The 24,552-nt window shown below is 52.3% G+C and overlaps 1 protein-coding gene across 7 annotated transcripts in view; it reads left to right on the forward strand.

Annotated features, from left to right (window-relative positions):
- Positions 1–24,552, forward strand: part of AGAP1 (ArfGAP with GTPase domain, ankyrin repeat and PH domain 1) — a 418,223-nt gene that overhangs the window by 143,542 nt on the left and 250,129 nt on the right. For 4 of the 7 annotated variants that reach the window (XM_070422457.1, XM_070422459.1, XM_070422461.1 and 1 more), the window contains exons 3-7: positions 1,388–1,475; positions 2,161–2,172; positions 12,348–12,433; positions 13,945–14,086; positions 15,980–16,114. In XM_070422457.1, the coding sequence (XP_070278558.1) occupies positions 1,388–1,475; positions 2,161–2,172; positions 12,348–12,433; positions 13,945–14,086; positions 15,980–16,114 (463 nt within the window). The remainder of the gene's footprint in view (positions 1–1,387; positions 1,476–2,160; positions 2,173–12,347; positions 12,434–13,944; positions 14,087–15,979; positions 16,115–24,552) is intronic. The other 3 variants (XM_070422458.1, XM_070422460.1, XM_070422462.1) reach the window with 1 other exon arrangement.

The raw sequence follows: 24,552 nt of genomic DNA on the forward strand, positions 1-24,552 counted from the left end.
ATCTGAATTGCTTGCTGACCAGAGCAGCAGGAGTGTTTCGGGCAATGGCGGATGTGGGAAGGTCTAGGTGTCTAGGGGTGCAGTTTGGGAGCTGGGGAAGGTGAGAAACTAAAGGGCTGTACCTGGGGAGCGCAGGATGGGTAATAGGATACAGAAAGGTCAAATTTTAACTTATTTTTCACAGTTTCATGCCAAGTATGTTTTCTCCTGTGTTTGTTCTTCTAGTTATTGGCTTCATCATCCGTTTATGCAACCAGCCATTCTCTTTTCCTTCCATCTGTCCTTCCTTTCTTCCATCCACCCATCCGTCCACCCATCCAGCTGTCCTACCCTCCCTCCCTTGGCATGTCGTGTCCCTCCATCCATCTCTTTATCCCTTTCTTCCTCCCTCCATCCCTCTCTTCATCCATCCTCCATCCATCCCATATTTACCAGGCACTTTGTTGGGGCCAGAAACTGGTAAGTGTAGGGATGTGGAGTTGGTGTCCTTGCCAGTACCCAGAGACATAGTTCTTGGTCTTCGGGGATCTCAGTGTAGGGGGGACCTAGCCATGAACATCCCCAGCAGTCACAGTGTGCAGAAGAGGAGCAGGAAGACCATCCCAAACTGGTCAGGTGAAGAAGGGCGGGAGGGCCACAGACCTGCTGCTGGCCTGTGTGTCTGCAGACAGGGTGTGCAGGCTTTCAGAGGGAGACCGTTTGCTGCTGCTCCTGGAGCGTGGGCTCTGGCCTGCAGGCAGTGGGCAGGTGGGTCCCAGGCTTGTGAAATGAGTAACACCCGTGCTGCAGCTGCACCCGTGTTCCAGAGAAGCAGGCTTGCTCTTGTCTTCTGCCTGGTACCAGCCTCGTCCCTCCACCTCCCACCCCTGGCCCCACATTGTCATTAACCCACGTGGCTCATTTGGACCCAGCTCCAAACTCCTACCCCCAAATCAGGTTCAGGTAACCATGCACTTCCTTGGTGATGGAACGCACCAGAATGTCCTCCTTATCCCCGTATGCTCTGCAGGCCACCATGGCCCACAGCGTTCCTCGCTCAGCGTTCCTTGCTCAGACTCGGAGGGTTCACAGTTCACGACGCCCTGACTCACACCCTTTCCTGGTGGACCCACCGCGCGCGCGTGGTGTTCAGGAGAGCGCCTCAGCCGCAGGTGTGGGGTGGTGTCCACGCTCTTAGGGCTGGCGAGGCGGTGAGAAGGGGGATGCTGACGAGGGAGCCCAGTCCCTCTCCTCCAGCAGGAAGGTCCCTGAGCCCATTTCTGCCCTTCCAGCCAGTGCCCGGGGTGATCATGTGTAGACGCACTGCACGTTTTAACTCCCTCCGCTTGTAGATTGCCGAACCGACCGACGCCCTGGTCCTTAATGATCGTCCGTTGCTTTGTTTCAGGGAATCGTGGGCAATCTGGCCAGTGGCAAGTCGGCCCTGGTGCACCGCTACCTGACCGGCACCTACGTCCAGGAAGAGTCTCCTGAAGGTACGCGGCCTGGCAGGCAGGCTCACGCTTAGGAGAGCTTAGCTCTTACATTTCCTGTAGCATATCCTAAATCGTTACTTCCATGTATCACATGCCAAGAAAGTAATAGCGCACCAAGCAGTAGAAATCCTTAGGTAGATTGTTTCTTCTCCAGTATTGGTCGCTGACCAATCGTATTCTCTGTGGCATTCGGAGCAAGAGTAGAACCATGAAATACTCTTGAATTGATTTCTTCCCAATAGTCCTGTCCTTTCCAAATGTCAGTCCAGTCTTATTCCCTTAAACACTGCTTGGCCGTTTCTCCGGCCGGGATGTTGAGTTTATCCATACTGTGTACGTCCTGTGACGTAGTCGTAGATATGAGACGTTCAGATGCCTACCACCACCTGTTGGAGTATGTTCCCCCTTTATAGTGTGTGATAAACATGTAATGGTCATTTTGCATGAGAATAAGATGTTTTATTCGCCATTAGGCCTTTCCTTCTCCTGATAACATATCCATATTTTCTGCTGTAAATAAAATGCCGATAGGAACCCAGCAGCCCCTGTGTCCCTAATCCAGGCCTAGTTCACAGGCAGTTTTCCTAAATTATATTTTCTCTCCGTATAACCTTGTAAAATCCAACTCTGAGACACTGAATTTCTGGTTCCTTCTTTTTCTTACTGGCTGTTCCATTCTTTGCAGATATGGATGCAGGTAACTATGCCCTTTCTTCATGGTAGCGCTTGTCTTGTTTGGAGAGAGGAGAGGCGGCTGTGTCCTGTAGCGTTCCCTCCCCTCCTCGTCCTGTGCTCCATCCTGTTGCCTTTGATTTTGCCTTTTCTTTAAGTTGAACATTTCACCCTGTTGCGTCCCTTAGATGTGTTTTTAGCAGTAGTCTAGCTTCCTATGTTTCCTGTAACACCTGTTCAGTGTCTAACTCCTGTCCTGGGGCCTGTGGAACCTTCGGATAGTGTGGAGGGATGGGTCCTGTGGCCATCTTTGCTTGGGGCTCGGCCATTAATTTGCGGAACTTCATAAACACATAAAACCTTGTGGTGGTCTCCATGGAGAGGCCGACTTTCTGCGTGACCCAGACTGAGAGGATGATTTAGAAAGACCGGAGGTGAACTCGAAGGCTTGAAGGTGGGAATCCGTGCGCAGACACCTGGCCCCTGGTGGAAAGTGTGTGCAGATGCATGGTTTAGAGAGGCGAGGGAGGCGAGAGCTTAGGGAGGCTTTCTCATTCTGGGGTCTGCACCTGGTCGGGCTTCGGTATTTGTTCCTTTGTGTCTGAGTGTGGCTTTGATTTTCCTAGACTGAGGTTTGCTGGTTCCTCAGGTGTAGCTACTATATAGGTTGATGACCCCAGCCACTCAGTGTCTGGGTGACCTGACAGCAGGTGTAATGATCACCTTTCCAGGTAAAGCTGCCTGCACCACCCACCACACCCCTCAGGCACTCCCATGCGAGCCCTGCCCCTGGGGATGCTCTGGCTGCTCTCATTAGGCTCGGTGTCTGCCTGGCTGGTGCCGTGGCTGGTACCGGAGTCTCCGGCCCTCTCACTCAGGGACGCCTCTCCCTCCCCCTGTGTTGTCTTTGCTGTGGCTGCGTTCTTGTCCCTTTGCACGGTCACAGTTTGTTTTGTCACATTTGGGCCTGACTGTGCTGTCTTTGCAACTGGCCTTGTATTTTTATTAGCATGAAGGCATTTCTCTTGAATGTTCATTCATTAAAAGTAAAAATCGTACCAAAATTACGACCCCTAATAGCCCAGGTTCTTTGGTTTTTCAAGAAACACGTTTTACTCTACTGAATTTCCTGGTATCACATACAGTTTCCTAAACACAATTTTCAAGGGTAGAACTGCATGCGTTTGTACACGAAAGGACATTCTTTCCTCAGCTGCACAGTGGAAACATCTCTCCCCTCAGGCCCGCGCCCGAGGCCCCTGCGTCAGGAGGAGGACAGTCCACGGTCTTCTCCCTGCACCTCAGGAGCTCACCCGGGCACCAGCTGCCGGGCCTCTCACTGACTGACCCCAGGTCCAGGGTGTGGGGGTGCTGGGAGGTTGGAGCAGCACCCAGCCAGGTGCACCCAGTGGACATGCATCAAGGCCTCTGGGTGCTGTCTTATGCTGGAAGCCCCTTAGCCCTGAACCCCTGTTTCTCAGAGCCTGGCTACCCGTGCCTGCCTGAACCAGGCAGGTGGCCGTGTCTACGCAGACCAGGAAACTGACTCCTACATCCCGTCCATGTGCCCTCGGTGGGTCTCCACATGGCAGCAGGAAGGGACCATGGTTGTCTCAGAAAGAAAATGACAGAAAAGCCTTGATTCCTCCCTGTCTTACCATGGAAGCTCTTCCTCACAGCCCGGGAGCCTGTGACTGCAAAGTGGTTGCCGTTCTTGTTGAGGGCATTCCTGTCTCTCAGAGCCCGTGCGTGCTTTACTGGGAAGCTGCATGCGGAATGTTCTGGAGTTGGAATGGACGTGTCTCTGCACAGGTTTATGGAGAGCATGGGAGCCGTGGCATCCCCTCCCGGGGGTGCAGGAGCTAGAAGCCGATTATGGCTCAGCCCCAGCCATGAGTCGTCAGGTCTGCCTGTGGAGACCAAGGGTCAGGTTAGGCCACAGCTGATGGTGGTGTTGCGGGCACCAGGCCAAGGGGGTTGGGCTTTGAGCTGGGAGACCTTTCCATTTCCTGGTGTTTTTACTACCTTCTAACGAATGCTCCTTCCTCTTAGAACTGCAGGAGTGGTCACCTGCCTCCAGCCACATGTTTGCAGCGACTTTAAATGAAAAACACGTTGCTGGTGGTGGGGCTGTGTGACCCGCCCGGCCACATAGCTCCTTGGAGCTCCCTGTGGCTTCTCATGTCGCACAGGGCTGTTCTTTTGATTTAATTAACGTGTAAATGCCCTCTAGCATTCCTCCGACCAAACCAGGGCCCTTTAGATTGCTGGGAGGGGTGGTGAGGGCCTTCCTGCTTCAGTGTTCTCGCTCTCTGAACCCTCTCGTGTGACCTCCCGACCTTCGCCGGAGTACACTTTCATCAGATCGAGTTTGGTGGGATCTCAGAGGGTAATATTTGCTGTGTTTTAGTTGTGTGAGTTTGGTTGGTATTTTATTCCTGTGGCAAAGAGAGCTCATTCACACAATTTAGGTCATTTTAAAGACACAATTTAAATGACAACAGATTTAAATGTTATGTGTGTTTTTTAACTAGTGAATTAACAAGGCAAAAGTAGGTAACTCAGTAGGGAGCTTTTGATTCCATGAATGTCACCCACAGAGTAAAGTTTTTGTACAGGCAAGGATGTTTTTAATTGTGTGTGTGTGTGAGAGAGAGAGAGAGAGACATGTATGCGGATGGAGTCCTGGAGCTGCCACAACAAGTGACCACAAACTGGCGGCTTAAAACCACAGGCTGTGTTCCCTCCCAGCGCCGGGGCCAGGAGTCTCGGTGGAGGCGGACAGGTTGGTCCTCCCAGGCTCTGAGGGGGACTCTGCTCCCTGCCTCCCTCCTCGCTTCTGCGGGTGGCCAGCAACTGTTGGTGTCCTTGGTCTGTACACACATCACTCCAGTCTCTGCCTCAGTCGCCGGTGGCCTTGTCTCTGGTCCAAATGTCCCCCTTCTCACCAGGACACCAGGACTGGAGGGAGGGCCACCCTCCTCTACTAGGAAGTCATCTTAACTTGATCACCTCTGCAAAGACCCTGTTTCTAAATAAGGTCACATCAGGTGTTGGGGGTTTGGACCGGAGCATAACTTTTTTGTGATAAAATTCAACCCACACCATGTGCGTATCGTGCGCATGCAGTGTTGCAACAAGCTGCTCTCACAGCTGTGAAGTTGCCCCGTTACCTCTTGGTGGCCAGGCCGTGCTGCGATCTCACTGCTGGTTTCTTGAAGGTCACACGCACTCCGTTTGTTTACACGTGACCTTCACACCTCTGATGGGATTTCACAGCTGCCACTCACTCCTCGGCCATTAGTGCCCTACTCGTGGCTGCTAATTAGAATTGTGAGTGGCGTTCGGCGTGTAATCAGAGTTTCTACCTCTTGTGCTTAATATTCACCCTGTTACTCCAGGCGACCACCACTCAGCTTTTAACTCTCTCCCTTGAAGGAGGAAAGAAAGGCAGGCCGTTCGGTTCTGTGTGGGAATTTGCACAAGGATCCGCCTGAGACACTTCCCCCGGCCGGCCAGGAGGCTGTGTCCCTGTCCCGGGGAATCTCCCTGTGATTCCTCTTCTCTCCGTGGAGCCCAGCTCAGCGTTGCAGAGCCGCTTGTGTGGAAGGACCTGGGGCCCAGGAGGCGGAAGCCCCAGCCGGTGGCTCCCTGGTGGTGGGGAAGGCAGAGGCCCACTGGCTCCCTGGTGGTTGAGTGGGAGATTTTAAGGTTGGTAGTGACAAACTTAAGAATGTCCATAGAGCTTCCTTCCTGTGGTTCTAGAATTAACTGCTGGCAGCCACTTTTGCAAGGAGCCTGGGCTGTGAAATGGGTGACAGTGCCAGGATGAAGTCAGACTGGTTGAGAAACTTCTTCATCGGGTCTGGAGCAAACCCTCCTCCAGGTGTGGGCGTGGCGGGCGTGGTAGGGGCGTGCCTGCCACGGAGGCCCGGGAGCGAGGGTCAGCGGGGTCGTTGCTGCTGCTGCGGCGGCCACAGAAGGGCTTTGCTGAGGGGCTTTCGCCAGGTGTGACCGAGGAGCAGCTGTCCCTGACATTCCCAGGTCCTTGTGAGCTGAACCCGGCAGGATTCCTTCCTGCAGCGAATGGATCTTCAGCTTTTCATAGGCTCTCAAGCAACTCACATTTGTGAACAAAAATCTCCCTCCCGGGCCCTGGCAGCCCCGAATCTGTCTCGGCCAGAGGCCAGCAGGTTCCTGGCTGAGAGCCTGGGAATGGGTGACGTGCCAGCGTGAAGGCTGCGGTGGCACCTCCTCTCACCTCCAGGAGGGTGGTCCCTCATCGCACGGTGACCTGTGAGCTGTCTCTTTCATTCCAGTTCTTTCCAGCAGTGAGCACACAGGTGAGGCAGCAACCTGGACCTTCCTACCCCAACCCCGAACAGAAAACACTACCTTACAGCTGGGAATTTCAGCCCCGCACCACCCATATGACAAATATAACAGACTAAGAGTCCAAAGAGCATAGGCAAAGAATGAAAGCTGGGTCTTTCGCGCAGAGTGGAGTGGAGCGAGGAGAAGCCAGCCTCCTTCCCAGATGGGAGACGCCTGGGAACTTCTTCCTGCACAATCATTGGAGACAGTTAAGGGGAAACCCGAATGTCTGCTATTTGGGAAAAGTTTTAGGGGGAAATGAAATGTTAGATACTAAGACTAATGATTACTGCCAGGTAAGGAAAATGGTTGAATCAATAACAGAACCCCTCTCGTTCTGTAAAGGTTTTCCGATGGGAGCCCCCCAAGTCCTGGCGAGCAGTAACTGCATGGTGACATGTCCCCAAGGTCATTGCTGGCCTGACATGCCACACACCAGTCGCTGTCATTACACAGGTGCCTGCTTGTCACTCACGAGAAGGTGGGCTGTGTCAGGGAGCTGGTCTGTGCCATGTCTGAGGTTTAAAAGGCCAGCGTGGAGCTGCCAGCCTCCCAGGTTCCGGGAGGTGGGTTCTGGTTTCCACAGCGTGTACCTGACTCAGCCCATCCCACGTGCTCGTCTCTCAGTGAGTGTGTGACACACTTGCCAGTGCACGCTGGTCGTTACTGCGATAACAGATTCCGAAACACTTACTGGTGTGTAGCTATTTTCAAAATCCCGAGTCCTCTGGGGACATGCCCCTCGGAGGTGGCAGGGTTCTGTTTGGGAAGCCACACCCCTTTTCTTGGTGGATGGTGCAGTGTCTTCCTTTTGTTTTTTTCTTTTTCCCCATCTCCTTTCTTATTTTACTTAGATGTGGGTTAAATGAAGTCCCGGAGACCCTGGCCTGCTCAGGAAGTCCCCACGTCACCACAGGCACAGCCCGAGTGGCACCACGGAAGCACATAGCAGTCACCACACATCAGAGCCCTCCTGTTAGTATAGGTTATAGAGTCACTTAAAAAAAAAATCAGTATAAGTTAAAAAAAAAATTGGCAGAGGAAATGAAATCTGATTCAGTTAAATTTTATAAACTAAAATGTTACCGATAAAATTTGTCCCCAGGGTGAAAATAACATGTGGTCCAACATTTCTTTTAAATGTCACCATACAAACTGTCTCCAAGATCTCAGTGTTAGTAAGTTACTGACGTGAGTGTATTTGTCAAAGCGGAAAGAGTAAAATTCATTTAAAAAAATTTCTGGCACATTTGTAATTAAGATTTTTTATATTCTCTTAAAGAGAAATGGAAAAGATTCTTGGCTCTTTTCAATGTAGCCCTCTCATTCCACTTGTCTTAAACAATTAGGAAGCAATACATTTTGCAGGCATTCTTTCTATTTCATCATGGGGCTGAGTCAGGAAGAAGAAAATTTTAGGCAAATGTTGAAAATGTTTTCATGGACGGGAATCTAACCTGTGAGGTAGGAGACCCAGTACCAGAGCCGGGCAACCTGAGGCCTGTTTGCACCTGAGGGAAGGATCCCGGCTGGTTGACCACATCTGATCAGACGCTAGAAGAATGCCCCTCCCGCTGTTTATGGAAAAGGGAAATAGTACTAGAGTTTGAAACGCAAGGCAAATTTTCGTTCTTTGTTTTTGCATGGAAAAGTAAAGTTGAATGGTTACAAAAAGGGAAATACAGTGACAGGCGGGTGAATTTCTTTACACTTCCCCACGCACAGGGATGAGTTGGGAGCTGGAGACAGCCAGCCCCCTGCCGGGCTGTGAGTGGAGTAAGGACAAGACGGGTCTGCGTTCTTGATGTCCCCCTCTGGGCCCTGGGCAGCCACGGGCAGGCTGTGGGCTCCGTGGCACCGTGCTCTGCTGTGCAGAAACGCTCAGGAGAGAGGCGGGCAGGCGGCAGCACCTGGGCCTTCCCTGCTGCGAGCTGGCCCGGGGCCTCGGCCGGTGTCCCATGGATCTTCGTGGTCTGCCCAGGCGATCTGGGTGGTGATGGGTGGCCACAGCATCACCAGAGTGAGGAAGAGTGGGGGTGACGGGGAAGAAATGCAAACTAGCGAAGGCTCGCTGTTATCACATCCGTCTCTGTTGCTTGCAGAACGTTAATGATACGTTAATAGCTTTCAGTCCAATTAGCCAAAATGACAGAAGCAGAAATGTCAAACATCTGTGGCAGTGTTTACTCTAAGCTTTTTCCCCCTCTTTGGAATAGGAAATTCCGTCTGCTCCTTCCCCCCTTAAAGCAGAATGACAACACAGATGGGGCCCCAATGCCTCTCTGTGCAGACACCCTTGCATACAGGGCTCCGTGTAGCTCTGCCTGTCTACGCCGAGCTCCCGGGGGCTGGGAATCCAGCCGCTCCCTTAACTCCAGCCTCCCAAACCTCACGCTGGTTCCCAGGCCCAAGGCCAGGAATCGGGACAGTAACCTTGAAACTTCAGGGTAATTGGTTACGGTAGATTAGAAGGGACACCCTTGATTTAAGTCTTTGTAAAAGATGTTTCTGCCCTTCCTGTGTGCTGGTCACAACACACGTGTGTCCGCAGCCCCTTCTTGGTAGGTATGTTCAGTTTGACCTCTCACCCACGTGGGGAAGAAATGAAGACCATGGCTCACGTCCAAGGCGAGCTCAAGGGCATCCACGGTGACCAGGGCAGTTGTCGGGGAACCCCAACGACTTGCCTTCGGGTGAAGCAGAAATGTGATACACTGAGCGTGAGGTGGAGTTCAGACCAGGGTGCACTGAGGCGAGCGAGTCGCTTCCGCTGTCAGTGTAGCGCGGGGCGATCTAGCCCAGCGTCGCTCGGTTCTGTCCAGCACTTTGCCTGCTTACCACCGGTGACCTCACCACGCCTTTGGCAGGAACAGATCTAAGTGAAAGGGGGCCTCTCTCGTCCCTCCTCATTGAGATGTCATCACCGGGACAGAGCCCTGTGCTTGCCCCTGCCTGCCTCGCTCCCTGCGCACCTGTAGGTGTGTGAGCCAGACGTGTCGATGTCTTCTGGAGCGGAGGTCGGGGACACTTTCTAACATAAAATTATCCCTGAAGGCACTTAATGGTAATGGCATGTGGCTGTCAGAGCAGTTGGAACACCATTACGGAACACTTATAGGGTGGGCCCTGGGCCAGGCTGCGCCTTATATGCTGGGAATACAAAGTTGGGTGAAAGAGCCTGCAGGAAGGTAACTGGAATTTGGGTTATAGAACAGGCAGTTGTCAGATCTACCTTAAAAATGAAACTGGGTGGTGTTGGGTGGTGCCCTCTAAGACTCTGGTAGAAAGTAATTGGTTGGCTGGGGTGAGACGCAGGGCTTGGGTTTAAAACGCCAGCAGTGGTGGCCCTGCCTGCTGAGGTCCAGCCTGGCGCCCGCCCGCTTCCCCCCAAGACTTTCCCTCTGTGGTTCCGAGGTCGGCTGCAGAAAAAGAATTTTAAATTCTTCCACTCACCGGTGAGACCCTGTTTCTCCAGCGCCCAGCTGCCACGGTCAGGTGAGCCCGCTGCAGTCTCACCTGACACGTTTATAACTTCTGCTCACATTCTCACTTCCTCCCAACCTGGGTGCTGAAGCTCCTGGCTGGCTTCTATCTAATTACTGAACTTTTGGGTTCATGGCAAATGCGTATAAGTATTTCATTTTGTTTTTTTTTCCTGCACGTACTAGTATAATACCTGAAAAAATTATACAAGCTAATTGCAAGTGGCTGATGCTTGCGAGTGTAAAATATTGAAAAGATACACTGTATCTTGAGGGGAGGGTGGTGAAGAGGTGATTTTAGAATTGGAAGGGGCCTTACAGATGTCAAAAAGAATGGCCTCTCCTTACAGAGGCGATGAATATTAGGTCTGAAGTTCTTGGCCGAAGGTTGCAAAGCCAGAGACCATAGCAAGTACAAGGGGGAGAGAGAGAGAGAGAGAGAGAGAGAGAGAGAGAGAGAGAGGGAGAGGAGAAGAGCAAGCGAGCGAGAGAGCATCCTGGGTGAATGCATAGAGGGAGAGCAGAAACTTGTAACTAATCGGAGGATGTATTAGTTTCCCGGGGCTGCTGTAACAAAGTACTACCGGCTGGGGGCGCTGAAACATAAGTGTGTCCTCTCAGTTCTGGAGGCCAGAAGCCCAGGAGCTAGGAGTGGGCAGCACCAGGGTCCTTGTAGAGCTGGTCCTGCGTCAGGGTCCCGTGGCTGTGCCGCTGGGGTGTGGAGGAGGGGGTGTGGGGTGGGGCTTCTGTCCTGTGCCAGGTGCTTCCCAGCTCATCCTGTAGTCACAGCAGCCTCGCCAGGAGGGCGTGCTATCTCCTTTCCCCGCGAGGAGCCAGCGATTTGGGGGTGGTTGGTCATTGCAGACCCTCCTGCAGTGGGCAGCGCAGGATCTGGTCTGCATCCAGGTGCGGACGGTCCGCTCCACCCCCTCAGCTGTGCCTTATTCTGGCTCCTCTGCGCAGACTGCCCTTGTTCGGTGACAGTGACCGAGAGCAACCTGAGATACTGTGTTTCCTCTGAATGTTGGAAAGTTGTCTTCGGTTTTTCTTATTGAGCAAACTGACCCCAGTGAAGCAAGTGTGTTTTCCCTGTCATGTTGCTGCCCCCGAGGTGTGTGGGAGTGGATGTGCGTGTGCTGGCGCAGAACATCAGTTCCACCTGCTTCTCGGGTGCTGGAGTGGCCCAGACCCCCACAGGCCCGGGCACTGGGGTGGGAGGACCCTCGTTGGGCCACTGGTAGAGTGAAATGTGGCTCGGGTGGCAGAGGACCCGGCGTGCGGGCTCTGGGTCGGTGGGAGGTCCTGCCAGCTGGCTCTCCAGCCTGCGGTTACCTGGGGTTTCGATGCAGTTTCTGGAAGGAGCTGCACGTGGAGCAGGACTGATGGGTTCCTCGCTCAGAAACAGAATCCAGAACCCGGCGAGGGTCACCTGGAGTGAACTCAGCTCAGAGTCTCAGAAGGCGGTTCGTCTTTGGAGGTGCAGAGGGGCCAGGGACCCAGAGTGGCGGTCTCTCCCGCTGTCCAGGGGGTGCCTGGCAGCCCAGTCCGGGGCGGTGCTGGGAGACGCTGGTGGCAGTGGCGTGCCCCCCACCCGGGCATTCGAGGGGCCCAGATGTCTAGGACAGCCCTTGCCACCTCTGTGTGCCCCCCCCCCCCCGCCCCCCGTCCAGCAGGGGTTCCTGGTGGCTTCTCACTAACCCCACGTGTCCTAACCCTCTGTCGCCGCTGCTCTGCTGTCTGCTGTGCGGAGCTGCCATCAGTAGCTGCTGTCTAACCGTGTGTAGTAGTCGGCGCCCCCACCGTGAACTGTGACTGCGGAAGCACCATCCCCATGATGTTCTGTGTTCCCACCAAGAACTGGGTTTCTCTTGAGGAGAATACAGGTTCTCAGCCCCCAAATTTCAGCATGTTGTACACGAGGCACCCGGGAGGCCTCACGGATTCGTTCGTTTGGCAAACTGAACAAGAGAAGGACAATTGTAGTGCTCTCTTCTGAACTCTGTGCCTCAGTGTCCCCAGCGAGCGGGAATCCCTGGATTTACGCACAAAGCCTGCACTTAAATTCCACCCTCCGCAGCCACGAGTCCTCCTGGCCCGGCACGCGAGGCTGTGCGTTCCAACAGAAACGAACGCGGGTTCTTTAAGACAAACACTTAAATCTGAGCTCAGTTCGTTCCAAACCCAGTGGTTGCTGGAGGCAGATCCGAAACCCACTCCTAAAGGCTCAGAGTTGCCTCCAGGGCGGCAGCCTAGAGTGTATTTTCCCACAAGCGAAGCCCATGTCTGTCTGCCCTCTGCACGCTCGCTCTTTCTTGCATAACGAGGTTTTTTGTGTGTGTGGCAGGTGGCAGATTCAAGAAAGAGATTGTTGTTGATGGACAGAGCTATCTGCTGCTGATTAGAGATGAAGGGGGCCCCCCCGAGGCCCAGGTGAGTATTGCATGCCAGCGGCTCACCGGCCCTTCATTCACCTGTTTCTGGCTACAGTTCTGATTCCTGGAGTCTGAACTGGACTGAGAAATCTGTCCAGCGAGCTCAGGAAAAGGGGAGAGAAGCCCATGAGAATGTTTTCTGTGATGGAGGTTCTTCTCATTTCTAAGACACTAATTCTGTTCTTCCTTCAGATAAAATCTCAGAGGGGGGCTCAGTGTGTGCAGCCAGTTGTCACTTTCCGAGTTGTTAAGGAAGGAAAAGCACACTGCGCGCTGACCTGCCAGCGCAGTTGTTTGACCTCAGGAAACGTCTGTGTTCTCCCCCACCCCCTACCCCCTGCCCGAGTCAGCCCCCTGGCAACCTGGGTGCAGGCGGAAAGTTCCAGGTGGGCATCATAGAAATAGGAAAGCCCGTGTGTGGAAAACCTCTTTCTTCCATGTACTTCATCTCCAGTTCAGCATTTTCCTTACATAATTCATGAGCTGAGCACCTACTGTGAGCTGAACCTGGTAACGGTGGGGGAGGCTGCCCAAGCATTCCCGTCCGATGCGCTGAGGTATCGCCGAGGCCGGACCTGGTGATAGGGCACAGCCCCGGTGGTCTGCCTGCCGATGGCGCCAGCACCGGGGTGGGGAGATCGGGACCCCGGAGGTCTCCGTCTTCGCCTCTGGCCACGAGAATGTGTCCACTTGGTTTCTCCAGGGACCAGTCCTCAAATGCGGTCACACTTCCTTCAGAAACCTTAGCCTAGAAGCTGACCCTAAAGATTGCTACTTCGGGGGATATCACGATGGAGCCTTTCCAAGTTATGGCCAGAGTTTTGTACAAAATTAGGCAGAGTGCGTAAATATTCAAGGGAGAAGAGTATTCTCTGGCTCCCATTCCTGGGCACGTGTGAGCTGTGTGAGCACGGTTTCCTTTTCATGGTTTCACGGCGTTTACATTGTCTACTCACTGACCACGGCGTCGTGAATGGACTCCCGAGGCTGTGGCCACGAGGGCATCTGAGGGTGGTGTGGGAACCGCTCTCTTTTTGGTAGTTGGTAGTCCGTGGGGGAAGCTGCAGGGTGTCTGGGAACAGCGCCACCTGCTGGTGCTGGGCAGTCAGGTCGCACCTGGAGAGAATGGGGCGTGATCTGCACTTCCCTGCAGGGAGGTCCAGACAGTGGCAGCTTAGGTCTTGGGGGTGAGGCTGGTCCCAGGGACTTGAGGCACTGAGGTGCTCCTGCCCTGCGGAAGCTGACGGCCCTACCCCCTTCCACACAGGGAGAGGGAAATGTTCCCAAGGTAGAGAAGGGAGGGGGTGACTCTGTCCAGTCCTGGTGTCTCCTCAGGCCTGTCTCACAATTCTTTGTTCCTAAGGTCTTGTTCTCACTTAATTTTATATTTATTATTTGAAGATGACACAGTGCAGACGCAGCCCTTCCTCTACCCCCCCCCCCCCCCCCCCCCCCCCGCCACCACCTCCTCACTCAACTCCTCTGCCTCCTCCCTTCTTCTCTCCCTAGTTTGCCATGTGGGTGGACGCTGTCATATTTGTCTTCAGCTTGGAGGATGAAATCAGCTTCCAGACAGTTTACCACTACTACAGTCGGATGGCCAGCTACCGGAGCACGAGCGAGATCCCGCTGGTGCTGGTGGGAACCCAGGGTGAGTAGCGTCGGCGCACAGATTGTGTTAAAGCATTGGGGCAGTGGCGCTGGCCGCTGTGGCTCAGTTGGTTGAGCATGGTCCCATGTACCAAAAGGTCACAGTTTCGGCTCCGGGTCAAGGCACATGCCTAGGTTGTGTGTTTGATCCCCAGTAGGGGATCATGCAGGAGGCAGCTGATCGATGTTTCTCTCTCTCACGCTCCCTCTCTCTCTAAAATCAATAAAAACATATTTTTAAAAAACAAGGATTTTAGCAGTGGAGCAGTGAGTGTATTCATGGTCTGTGTGTTTGGTGTGGAGCAACTTCAAAGCGGTTTAAAGAAGAAATAACTTCCTGCTGAAGGCTCACTTTTTACAGCTTCATGGAGAGCACACCCGACCCCTGCTCTTTTTTTTTTTTTTTTAAGCATATTTTTAAATGGCAAGTGGTCGAATATGCAAAATCTTCAGAGGGGGAAATTCAACCTAAAACCAAATAGGAGAGAGGTTCTTTATGCGTAGAGCGCCCTCTAGTGGTCAACAGGAAACAGGGCATGCCGGTTAAAAGTCCTTGGTCTGTTATGTACAGAATTGGCATATTTGAGTTGATGGCTTGACAATTTTAATGTCTTAGGGTGAGTAGCTCATCTAAAGCAGATCCTGCTTAAAGCTTCTTAAAGATGAAGTGATTCATTTCCAATAAGCGCCCCTTCCTGCAGCCTGCCCAGGGTATTTCTGAGCAAAGTCAGGCTCTGTGGGCGTCTCCTCACCAGCTGCCTGAGTTCAGGGGGTCACGTTGAGGACTCACGTGCCTTTTTGCTGGAGGCTCACTAGGACAGGGAGTGGGTGAGCTTTCAATGGGGCCAAAGGTTCTATCTGAGTGGTGCGTTACCTTACACATCAGTGTTCACGAGGTCAGGAGCAGAGGGGAGAGTCTGAGCCCAGCATCTGGACCCCTCAGGTCTGGAGGTGGGGGATGGGGAAGATGAGTTAAGTTCCTTCCTTAAGGGCTGCTGTGGGGCTCAGCCGGCGTGGGAGGAGGCTGGAGAATGGGTCCTCTCTCCGGGACAGTCGGGGCATGTGGACCTCATTTCTGGATGAGGTGATCGTGACGTTTGCTAAGCAGGTCTTTTTTCAAGGCTTGCAGATTAAATTGGTCTGAGGGAGAAGCAGGAGCTATAGAAAGATGCAGTTACAAATGAGTGGAAACGGGAGAGCATCGCGCTGCAGTGTTCAGGGCAGGGTGGCCAGGCCCCTTTCTGTTGGTGACAGCACATCTCGGAAGACGAGTGGGGACAAAAAGGAGTTCCCTGACCTCCTCACCCCACCCCATCCCACTCAGCCCCCAGCAGCGCCCTGCATTTGTCTCATTCCTCGTCTTTATTGTTTTCTCCTCCCTCCCCAGCCGACTTGGATACCCCTCCTGGGAGTGTGGGGTTTTGCCTGCTGTGTAAACTGGGGCGTCTGTGCCTGGAACCGGATCAGACTCCCACGGAGGCTGCGAGCATGGTGCTGGTGGGCACCGAGGGACCTGCTGGTGTGCAGGTGCTTTCAGCACGTGCTTTGTGCATCAGCAGGTCACGTGCAGACAGCAACCCTGGGGCTCTCCCTGTTTCAGATCTTTTCCTCTGGGGCCACATTTAACTCCCACTCCTTCTCCTGGTCTTTCTGGGCAGCCCTTTATTCCATTCAGAAGCAGGACCCCCGGAAACAGACTTCTGCTAGTGACGACTAGTCTGGCGTGTGAGATGATGATTGCGGGGGTAGGCTGTATTTTAAAACCTCCAGGTTTGGAAAAGGATCCTGTCCCTACAGGGAAGGTGCAGGTTTTGGCTACTCTGTGATCTTAGGTTGTGGCAGGAATTGCAGCCGCGTGTGGTCACCGTGTCGCCTGTGCGTTTGTCTGTTCCAGACGCCATCAGTTCCACCAACCCGCGGGTCATCGACGACTCCCGGGCGCGGAAGCTCTCCAGCGACCTGAAGCGGTGCACATACTACGAGACGTGTGCCACGTACGGCCTGAACGTGGAGAGGGTCTTTCAGGACGGTGAGTGCCCGCCGTGCACACAGTGCCGCTTCCCACACAGCAGGCCGCGTCCACGCGGGGCAGAGTCCTCTGACGTGTGGGCCCTGGGGGCGAGTCTGAGCTCCGCATTCCAGGGGCGATGCCAGTTGTGTGCCGCTCCAAATGGCACCTTCGTTTGATGGGACAAAACCCCTCCTCTGACCTCTGAAGCAACCCCGCAGCCGATTCCGTGTCACATCACATCACGGGGCCGCGTTGTGTTCGGGATGAAACGCTTCCCGAACTGTTTGTGCTCACGGTGGTCACAGGTACGCGTGGCACCATTTCTTCTGCACCGCGGTTCACAGTCCCAATTCACGCCCATCTCTCTAAAAGGTTTAGATACTTCGTGTTAGTCTTTGAGGAGAATAAGCTGAGAGAAATAAGAGTCCAGTTTGGGCAAAAAAACAAAAACAAAAACACACACTCAGACTCAGGGTGGGGCTGCATGACGTTTAGGAATGGTCTCTCTGTGACTGGGTTCATTGTGGAACTCCTGCCTTCAGGGTCGGCCACAGGTCAGAGAGGAGGTTGTCCTGCGGGGAGGGAGCGTGCCATACCCGAGGGGGTGACTGCTCACGTAGATAATTGTAATGCCACTTGTGAGGTGGGAGAGGGGGCGGATGGCAGGAGGGAAGGGTGGCCTATAGCCTGGAGGGTTCTAGGTGGTCGGGGGTAAGGTGACTGACTCATGGTTGAAGACCTGGGAGAAAGATGTTCCCATCATCTGTCCCGTATGTTGTTGTTGTTTTTTCCTTTTTAATATTGATTTCAGAGAGAGGAAGGGAGAGGGATAGAAACATCAATGATGAGAGAGAATCATTGATCAGCTGCCTCCTGCACACCCCCTACTGGAGATGGAACCCACAACTGGGCATGTGCTTTGACTGGGAATCGAACCGTGACCTCCTGGTTCATAGGTCTACCTATGCTAAACCACTGAGCAACACCGGCCAGGCCATGTGTCCCGTTCCAGATGGGACTCCTAGGAAATAACTCGGGGTCCCCTCCCTTCTGGTTTAAATCCTCGGTGGCAGCCCCACCTCCCTGTCCCGCAGCTGTGATGCCATGGGACTGGGGCAGAGCGGGCAGCCGGGCGTGGTGTCTTCAGAGGCTGCCCGAGCCGCCCAGAGGTCACAGAGGCCTTGTTCTGCACCAGCCCTGGCGGAGACCTGCTAATATTAGTGAAATTGGGGGTAACTTCCCCCAAACCAGGAATGTATGCTTTTCTTTCCAATGTCCAAATTAGTGTTCAGATGAAACTGAAGGAATACCACTCTGTAGTAGCATTTTATTAAATTTCAAAGATCGAGTCCCTCACATTTACATGGGCCTCCTTAGGCCATTCCCAGGGGCCGCTGGGGGGGCAAACCCCCAATTAAAACCTGTGGCCGCACGTGCAGGGCTGTACTGCACTGGTGGCTCCGAGAGCATCAGCCGGCCTGGGAAGCACTGGACACGGAGCCTCGTGGGCTTCTTCAGGTTCTGACAGGCAGGGTCACCATTCACATCGCGGAGCCCAGACCCCCTGAAAGTTCAGGTGAAATGTCAGTGAAGGGTCCCCACTAGGTCCAGGGCCAGGTCCAGCCAGCTGCCTGCTCCTGTCAACAGACTTCTCTCCGAATCATCGATCGGCTGCCTCCTGCACACCCCACTCTGGGGATCGAGCCCGCAACCCAGGCATGTGCCCTGACCAGGAATCGAGCCGTAACTTTCTGGTTCCTAGGTGAGTGCTCAACCACTGAGTCATGCCGGCCAAGCAGTAAGTTTTAAAAATAAAATTGAGGTTACTTAGCACATTTCATATGGTAATTATATAGCATATATGTGTGTGTGTATATATACACATTTTTTAAATTAAATCATGGACCCTGTCATTGTTAGTCGAAGTAGTTGCTAACCGAGTGGGGCCCATCCTCAGCACTTCACATCATTAACAGGAACTGTCCATTTTCATTACAAGGAGAAAACTTGTAAAGTTTAGAGTTAGACATCGAGGCTCAGAAAAGTTACGTCGCTTGACCAAAGGTGCTGCGCCTGGATTGGATCCCGTCTTGGGACCCTGAGCCTAGAGCCTTAACCGTGTAGTCATTAGTGGATGCAACCCCGGTCCTGCCGCCGCAGGGGAGGCCTGGGCAGGGGGATGGCCCCGTGCGCTGGCTCACTGTCCACTCGCAGACTCAGAGTAGGTGGCTCTCTCCTTGGACTTTCTGGCCTCCTCTATGCCCTGGCACTTTTATTTATTCACATTTTATGTGTTTGCTTTGCAGAAAGAGAAGATAAAGAAAAATGTATTATTCCTGTGTGACACTTAGCTTATCAATAGAAGAAGGAAACAGGCCTGGGGCTTACATATTCAATCCCAGCCGCCCCGCAGGCTGAGCGCCCAGTCGGCTGGCCACCTGGGTTTGTTTTTTAAGTGACCAGGGACTTGATTCTTTGCCTCTTTAACCTTTGACTTCCTGTGCCCTGAAACTGAAAGTAAATTGTGAAAATAATAGGAAAACAGAACATCTGTTTCCTTTGCTTCATTTGTGTGGTGGTCAAATGGCTGTTGGGAGGTTCTCTGTAAGCAGTAAGCATGTCAGGAGGCAGGGAAGTAGGTTAGTTCATTTGTTCATTCATTCATTCATTCATTCATTCATTCATTCCCAATTTGAGCACCAGCCTTCCAGCTCTGGTTAGGGATGGAGATGCAATGGGAAGCCTTGGTGACATGGAAGCCTCGTAGGGGACGAACCTGGGACAGTCACCCAGAACTGTAGACTGCCCCCTGGCTGGGGAGGGGAGGGCTGGGCTGGGGCAGGTGGTACCCAGGCCCCTGGGAGCCTCACGTGCTCCATCTGGGAGGAGGATGGTGGACTCGCCGTGGTCTTCGTGACGGAGCGTGCGGGATTTTCGTTCCTGCAGTTGGGTTTCGGAAAGTGTGAATTTAAGTCTTTTCAAATGCTGTTACCTGCCAGTGCCGTGTCTGCAGCCTGCTCTGCCGTGAGTGACAGTGGCGCCCAGTGGGCATTGGTGAGTGTGGCGACTGTCACGGAGTCCTCATCTCGTTCTCTAAGGACGAGGGAGAGTCCCTGTTTTTGTTTGTTGGTTTTGACATTTTATTGAAGATATCCAGTGGACCCCCTATGTTCTGGGGGCATTTTTTAACAAATGTTTAACTATAGTATCTGACTTTCATGTGATAGTTTAGTAAAGATCCTGCATAAGGAGGATCATACAGAATGAGCACAGCCAGTTGGTGCACAAACACTTGTGTTAAATTTCTGATCAAGGAAACTGTAAGCCCCTCCCTCCCTCCCTCCTTCTCTCTCCCTCCTTCCCTCCTCCCCTCTCCCAGAGGGAGCTAATACAGACTTATCTGAATTGCAAACAGTTTCATTTTATGTGTGGATTGTTCTATTATGCATCCCAATGTGAGTTGTTTTGTATGCAGAATTTAACACTCTTGTATGTATATTTTAAAATTCTAGTCATTTGTTAAATATCAAGTCCAAAGCATTCTGTTTAAGGAAGGCTATCCCCCACTAAAGCTTTAATCGGTTACCTTCCGAGCTTGTGTTCATTGTATTGATAGGATGGTAAGAAAACTTAAATCAACATTTTTCTCTGACAGTAATTGTGAGAACAAGTCAAGCAAGATTGGAGTAAGCCGCTCTGACCTGGTGGCTTAGTTGGTTGGAGTGTCGTCCTGTATATCAAAGGGCTGTGGGTTCAGTTCCCAGTCAGGACAAATACCTGAGTTGAGGGTTCAACACCCATGGGGGTATGTACAGGAGGCAGCCGATCAATGTTTCTCTCTCTCTCTCAAATCAATAAACATATCCCCAGGTAAGGATTAAAAAAAAAAAATCTGTATAAGCCAAAATCTACATAAATTACAAATTATTGTGTGTCCCCTTAATTCTCCCCAAAACTGTAGGTTTTAGTCACTTGTTTGTCAGGGATAAGTGGATAGACTGGCGATCTCATGGGAGACCTTTCCGTCTTACGTACACTTGGGTGGGAAGCTGGGCCGAAGCTGGGCCGTGGCATTTAAAGGGCTTTGTCTGCCGATTGCTAATGCTGTGTGTGTGGTCCTGGTGGGTGGCGTCCCTGACAGTCCTCCCGCTCTAGGCCCTTCACCCCGCTCTTCACAGGTACTGCAGTAAGCATTCTGGAAAGCACTTTCTCTGGAAGCCATTCACTCCTGCCTGGGGACGGCTCACCTGGGCATGGACCACCCATGCTGGGGATTGAGCCAGGAGAGGTCTCGTGACTTGCCCAAGGTCATGCGGTACTTGTCCAAGGTCATGCAATACATCAGGAGCCTGAGTTAGCTTTCCATCCTCTGCTTCCACAGATTGAAATCCTGATGTACAAAGAGTCTCATTTCACATACGACGTCTGCGGCTCTCGGTCCTAATTACAGAGTGTCCAGGACGAGGTGGCTGTGCTGATGAGCCTAGTTTGTGCAGCCTAATTGCGTGTGTTAGCGCATCATTAAGTGGAAGCCGTCTCCTGGGATTTCTCCCTGTGCCGTGCGCTCGCCTGCTGCTTGCTTGCTGACGCCGCAGCCTTTTGTCTGTGCTGGTCGGGGGTCTGTGCGTCGCCCCGTCCATTCTCTCCTGGGTCCGGCTTCATTTTAAGTGTTGGGGGGAGGGGGCTGTTTCGTTATTTGCTTTTGTTGCTCTTGTGTTGTTGTTATTCTCTTCATTGTGTTAGAGATTAGATAGGAGCCAATTTGTTTTTGTATTTACATGTTTATTTTTTCCCAGAGGAGTGCTTCCAAAAATCAGATTTTTCATGTTTAAAAGTGTGTGCATTGGGCATTTCATACATGTTGAAAAGTGAGCCAATGAGCCCAGTGTCTGTTACACATTTTTATTTTATTTTATTTTTGCTGCAAAAGCTTTATTGTTTCATTTGGTCCAATGCATGGGAGAGGGCTTCAGGGTGGTTAAAGGAATGGCTAATAGTTTTGGGGAGAGGCTCAGGCAAAAGCCAGACTCAGGGGTGCATAGGGGCCCCTTAAAGGCCTCTGGGCTCCAAAGGCTCCTGGTCCTGCTTGAGGGTGAGCCTTTTGAAGAGATACTCACCCAGCCCAGCCTGGGGCCGCAGCCTGCGGAGGTGAGTCAGGTGTGGCCCATCTTCTTGAGGAGTTTCACCTCCTCACCCAGGAAGTCAGAGATGAGGGTCTGCGTGGGTAGGAACCAGGGCAGGCAACTCCAAGAGGGCCTGGTTTGGGTTCCTCTCCAAGGCCAGGGCGTCCTCCATGGGTTCTGAGTTTTGCCCACTCACCTTGGGAGGCTCCAGCACATTCTGGAAGAGAACGGGGCCACTGCACTGGTTTTGCAACTTTAAGAGATGCTCAGCGCCCTTGCACTTCTCCACCAGCTCCCGGACGAAGTGGTCCACGCCCTCCAGAGCCCCATCCTCACGGGTTGAAACAGAAGCCCAGAGAGAGGTAGGGGTGGGAGGCCTGCAGATTCAGGGTGGCCAGGCAGGCGACCGCAGCCTCCACCTGGGTGGAATAATTCTGACGAACTCGGGAGTTCATGGTTGTTGGGCAATAAGGAGTTAGGTAGGAAAACACCCTGTGTGTGTTCTGCCGTGGTGACTGGGTGAGACGCAGGAGAATGGCGGAGGCTGGAAGAACGGGCGTCCCTGGGTCTGTTCCGTCCAAACACTGTTGAAGCAAGAGACACATCCGGGACCGCCCAGCACACTGCCTTACATATTGTTTTTATCATCTGTTATTATGACTAGTGTTTACGTTGCAGTTTAAGGGCTTATGATGGCAGCGAGTGCGTCCTCACAAGGCCCCATGTACAGCTGGGAGACATGTTCTCCCTGACGTTTGCTTCCTGATGTCACATCACACCGCTGGTGCCAGGCCAGCGTGTCCTTTTCCTACCACTGTCCGTCCGCCTGTGCCCTCATGTCACCGTCCACCAGCTCCGCCGTCTTGTGTTGAAAAGTCACGCATGAGGGACCTCACGGACAGACAGGCAGTTGGAATGACAGTAACAGGTTCAGCTGCTGAAATCACACTTCATTGAGGGGGTTAATGTGTCAGCGCTTTCTAAGAACGGTACTGACCCAAGGCTCGGGTAGCGCCTCGGTGGAGCGGCTAGCGGTGGTGGTGAAAGGAGACTCTCTCGTGTTCCCTGCAGTTCACTGGCTGAGTCCCTGAGGCGGCCCTGACCCTGGCTAGGTGGCGGCCCCGCTGTCGTCAGTAACCTCAGTGTCACTGGCCATCGTCGCCTGGTGGCTTCTGACAAGGTCGAATCCCATGAAATTAGATCTGCAGGCTGCTGCCAGGAGCCCCTCTGGCCCGCGGCTCAGCCTCCCTCAGGTGGACCGCTGCCTGTCAGGTGTCCACAGGGGTAGACTCCCGAGAGCGGAGCGTGTGCTTCCCGAGGAAGGATGCGTGGGCTCGGGTGGGTCTTTCTGTTTGTGCCGGAGCCCTGGGTTATGTCTGGGTGGGAGAGTGCATGACTGGTTGATAGTGATTACTTTTATAAAACAGGATGTCCGTGCCCCTGTTACTATGCATTCGCAAATTCGCTTTATTTCTTACCCTGAGAAGCTTTACCTGTAATGGGGTTAAATCACAAATTAAAATAATGACTCAATACCAGAACTAAAATACAAACTTTTGGTGTAGTAAGCCATATATTCAGGGTTTAAAAAGAAAGGGGTGGGAGGGCCGGGGACAAAAATTATTGAGTTAAATTTTTTGTTTAATTAGTTTGAGTTTACCATCCGGGAGCTGCAAACACATGTGTACGGTGCTGAGCACGTGGCACATTCACCTGCGCCCGGACTTTTCAGACACGCAGCACGTCCGGAACGGGAATGGGAACGGGGCTACCACAGCGGCGTTTCTGGACTGATTTTGGAATTGGTTTGTGGTAGGGATCCTGGAGATCCTGGTGGTTTCAATGTCATTGATTTGTCACAAGTAAGAAACCAGCCTGTTTATTCGTCGGAGGTCTTTGTCCGGAAGTTGCCCCTTTAAGACTTTATTTCTTTTCCTTTGAACTGCTCGGTGGACCCAGAGGCTGGGCTTGCAAAGACGAATTACCTCCTTAGAATACCAGTTGATTTGCTTACCATTACTCATAGGTAAAGGGATTACCTAAGTGATCAGTGTGGTCTGTGCTCCACGGCCTGCAGCTGCTGCCTTAGCAGTGAAAGTGGATCATCCCTCACTAGTGGATGATCCTGTGGAAGGAACCATTGCAAGGGAAGGCCTTTTGATTCTTTCAGAATTAACATAGGAAGAAGTCTTCTCACATCTAGAGAAAGATTGATGTCATTACAGACGAGACAAGCAGTAGTGGCTTATTTCATAATGCGGAGGACGAGGGTGTTAATAGCAGCTTGGATGCTTTCTGGCATTTCTTACCCCAGTCGAGGTTTTTCATGCTGTGCTGCCGATGCTCCTATTTGGGCTCAGAGGGTCTGAGTTAACTCTCACACTGCCGACGCCAGGTCATCAGGCACACTGTTAGTAAGTGCCCTCGGTTTCGATTTGCATGTTGACTCCTATCTTTGGCTGAGAATTAATTTTATTGATGACATAGAAAATGGTTATTTTAGCACTTTCCTGCACGGCGGCCTCCTCGCCGCGTTTGGCCCCAGGACTCCTCCTAACGACGTTAGCCAGCTTGAATTAGCGCCACGTGTCATTAATGCATACAAATGGCTTTTATTTTTGTTCATAATCTGCTCATAATGCCACGGCATTGTGCTCTCACTAATGTTTTTAAAATGATGAAACGGCTGTGTACTCGCTGACCTGTTTAACCCTTCACAGAGTTTCCGACCAAAAGAATATATGAAAATATGACTTATCTAGGATAGAAGCTGTTCCCCTCTCTTGCTGTCAGTTTCAAAGTCTTCTCTTTATTTTATGACTTTTCCCCCTTATAGAATGTGGACATAGCCAGGCTGTGACCTGCACTCGCTGAGGAAGTTCCCCTACCTCCTGGGCCAGCACCAGGAGCTCAGTCGGTGGGAGGGCAGGACAGGAACCCTCCAGGAGGCTGGCTTTCTAGTTGTGAGACGCTTTGGTGCGAGGAAGGCGCCTTACCTCAGGGACTCTGATATATATGTATATATATGACACTAGCAATCTTATCAGCTCTGAATTAGGGAAAAGTAAACTGTGAGGAGTATATTGCAAACTTGTTTGTCTAAAAGAAAAATAGACTGTGAAAACTTTGATGAGTAAGTTGGATTTTGTGAGATTTGCCAAAGAAAAGAGTTAAAGGATATGAAATGTGGAAATAAAAACCGCCCAGCGGCTGTTACTGTTAAGGCCCAGCGTGTGTGCACGGCCATGTGCGGGCACCCATGTGTTTTCAGAAATGGATTGCTGGGCACTGGAATGTTTTATATCCTGCTTTTCCAGATAGTGTTTCTACAAT

Source organism: Myotis yumanensis, unplaced genomic scaffold (assembly GCF_028538775.1).
Source record: "Myotis yumanensis isolate MYYU_CA2020_CCGP unplaced genomic scaffold, mMyoYum1.0.hap1 SCAF_8, whole genome shotgun sequence".
Lineage (NCBI taxonomy): Eukaryota > Metazoa > Chordata > Mammalia > Chiroptera > Vespertilionidae > Myotis > Myotis yumanensis.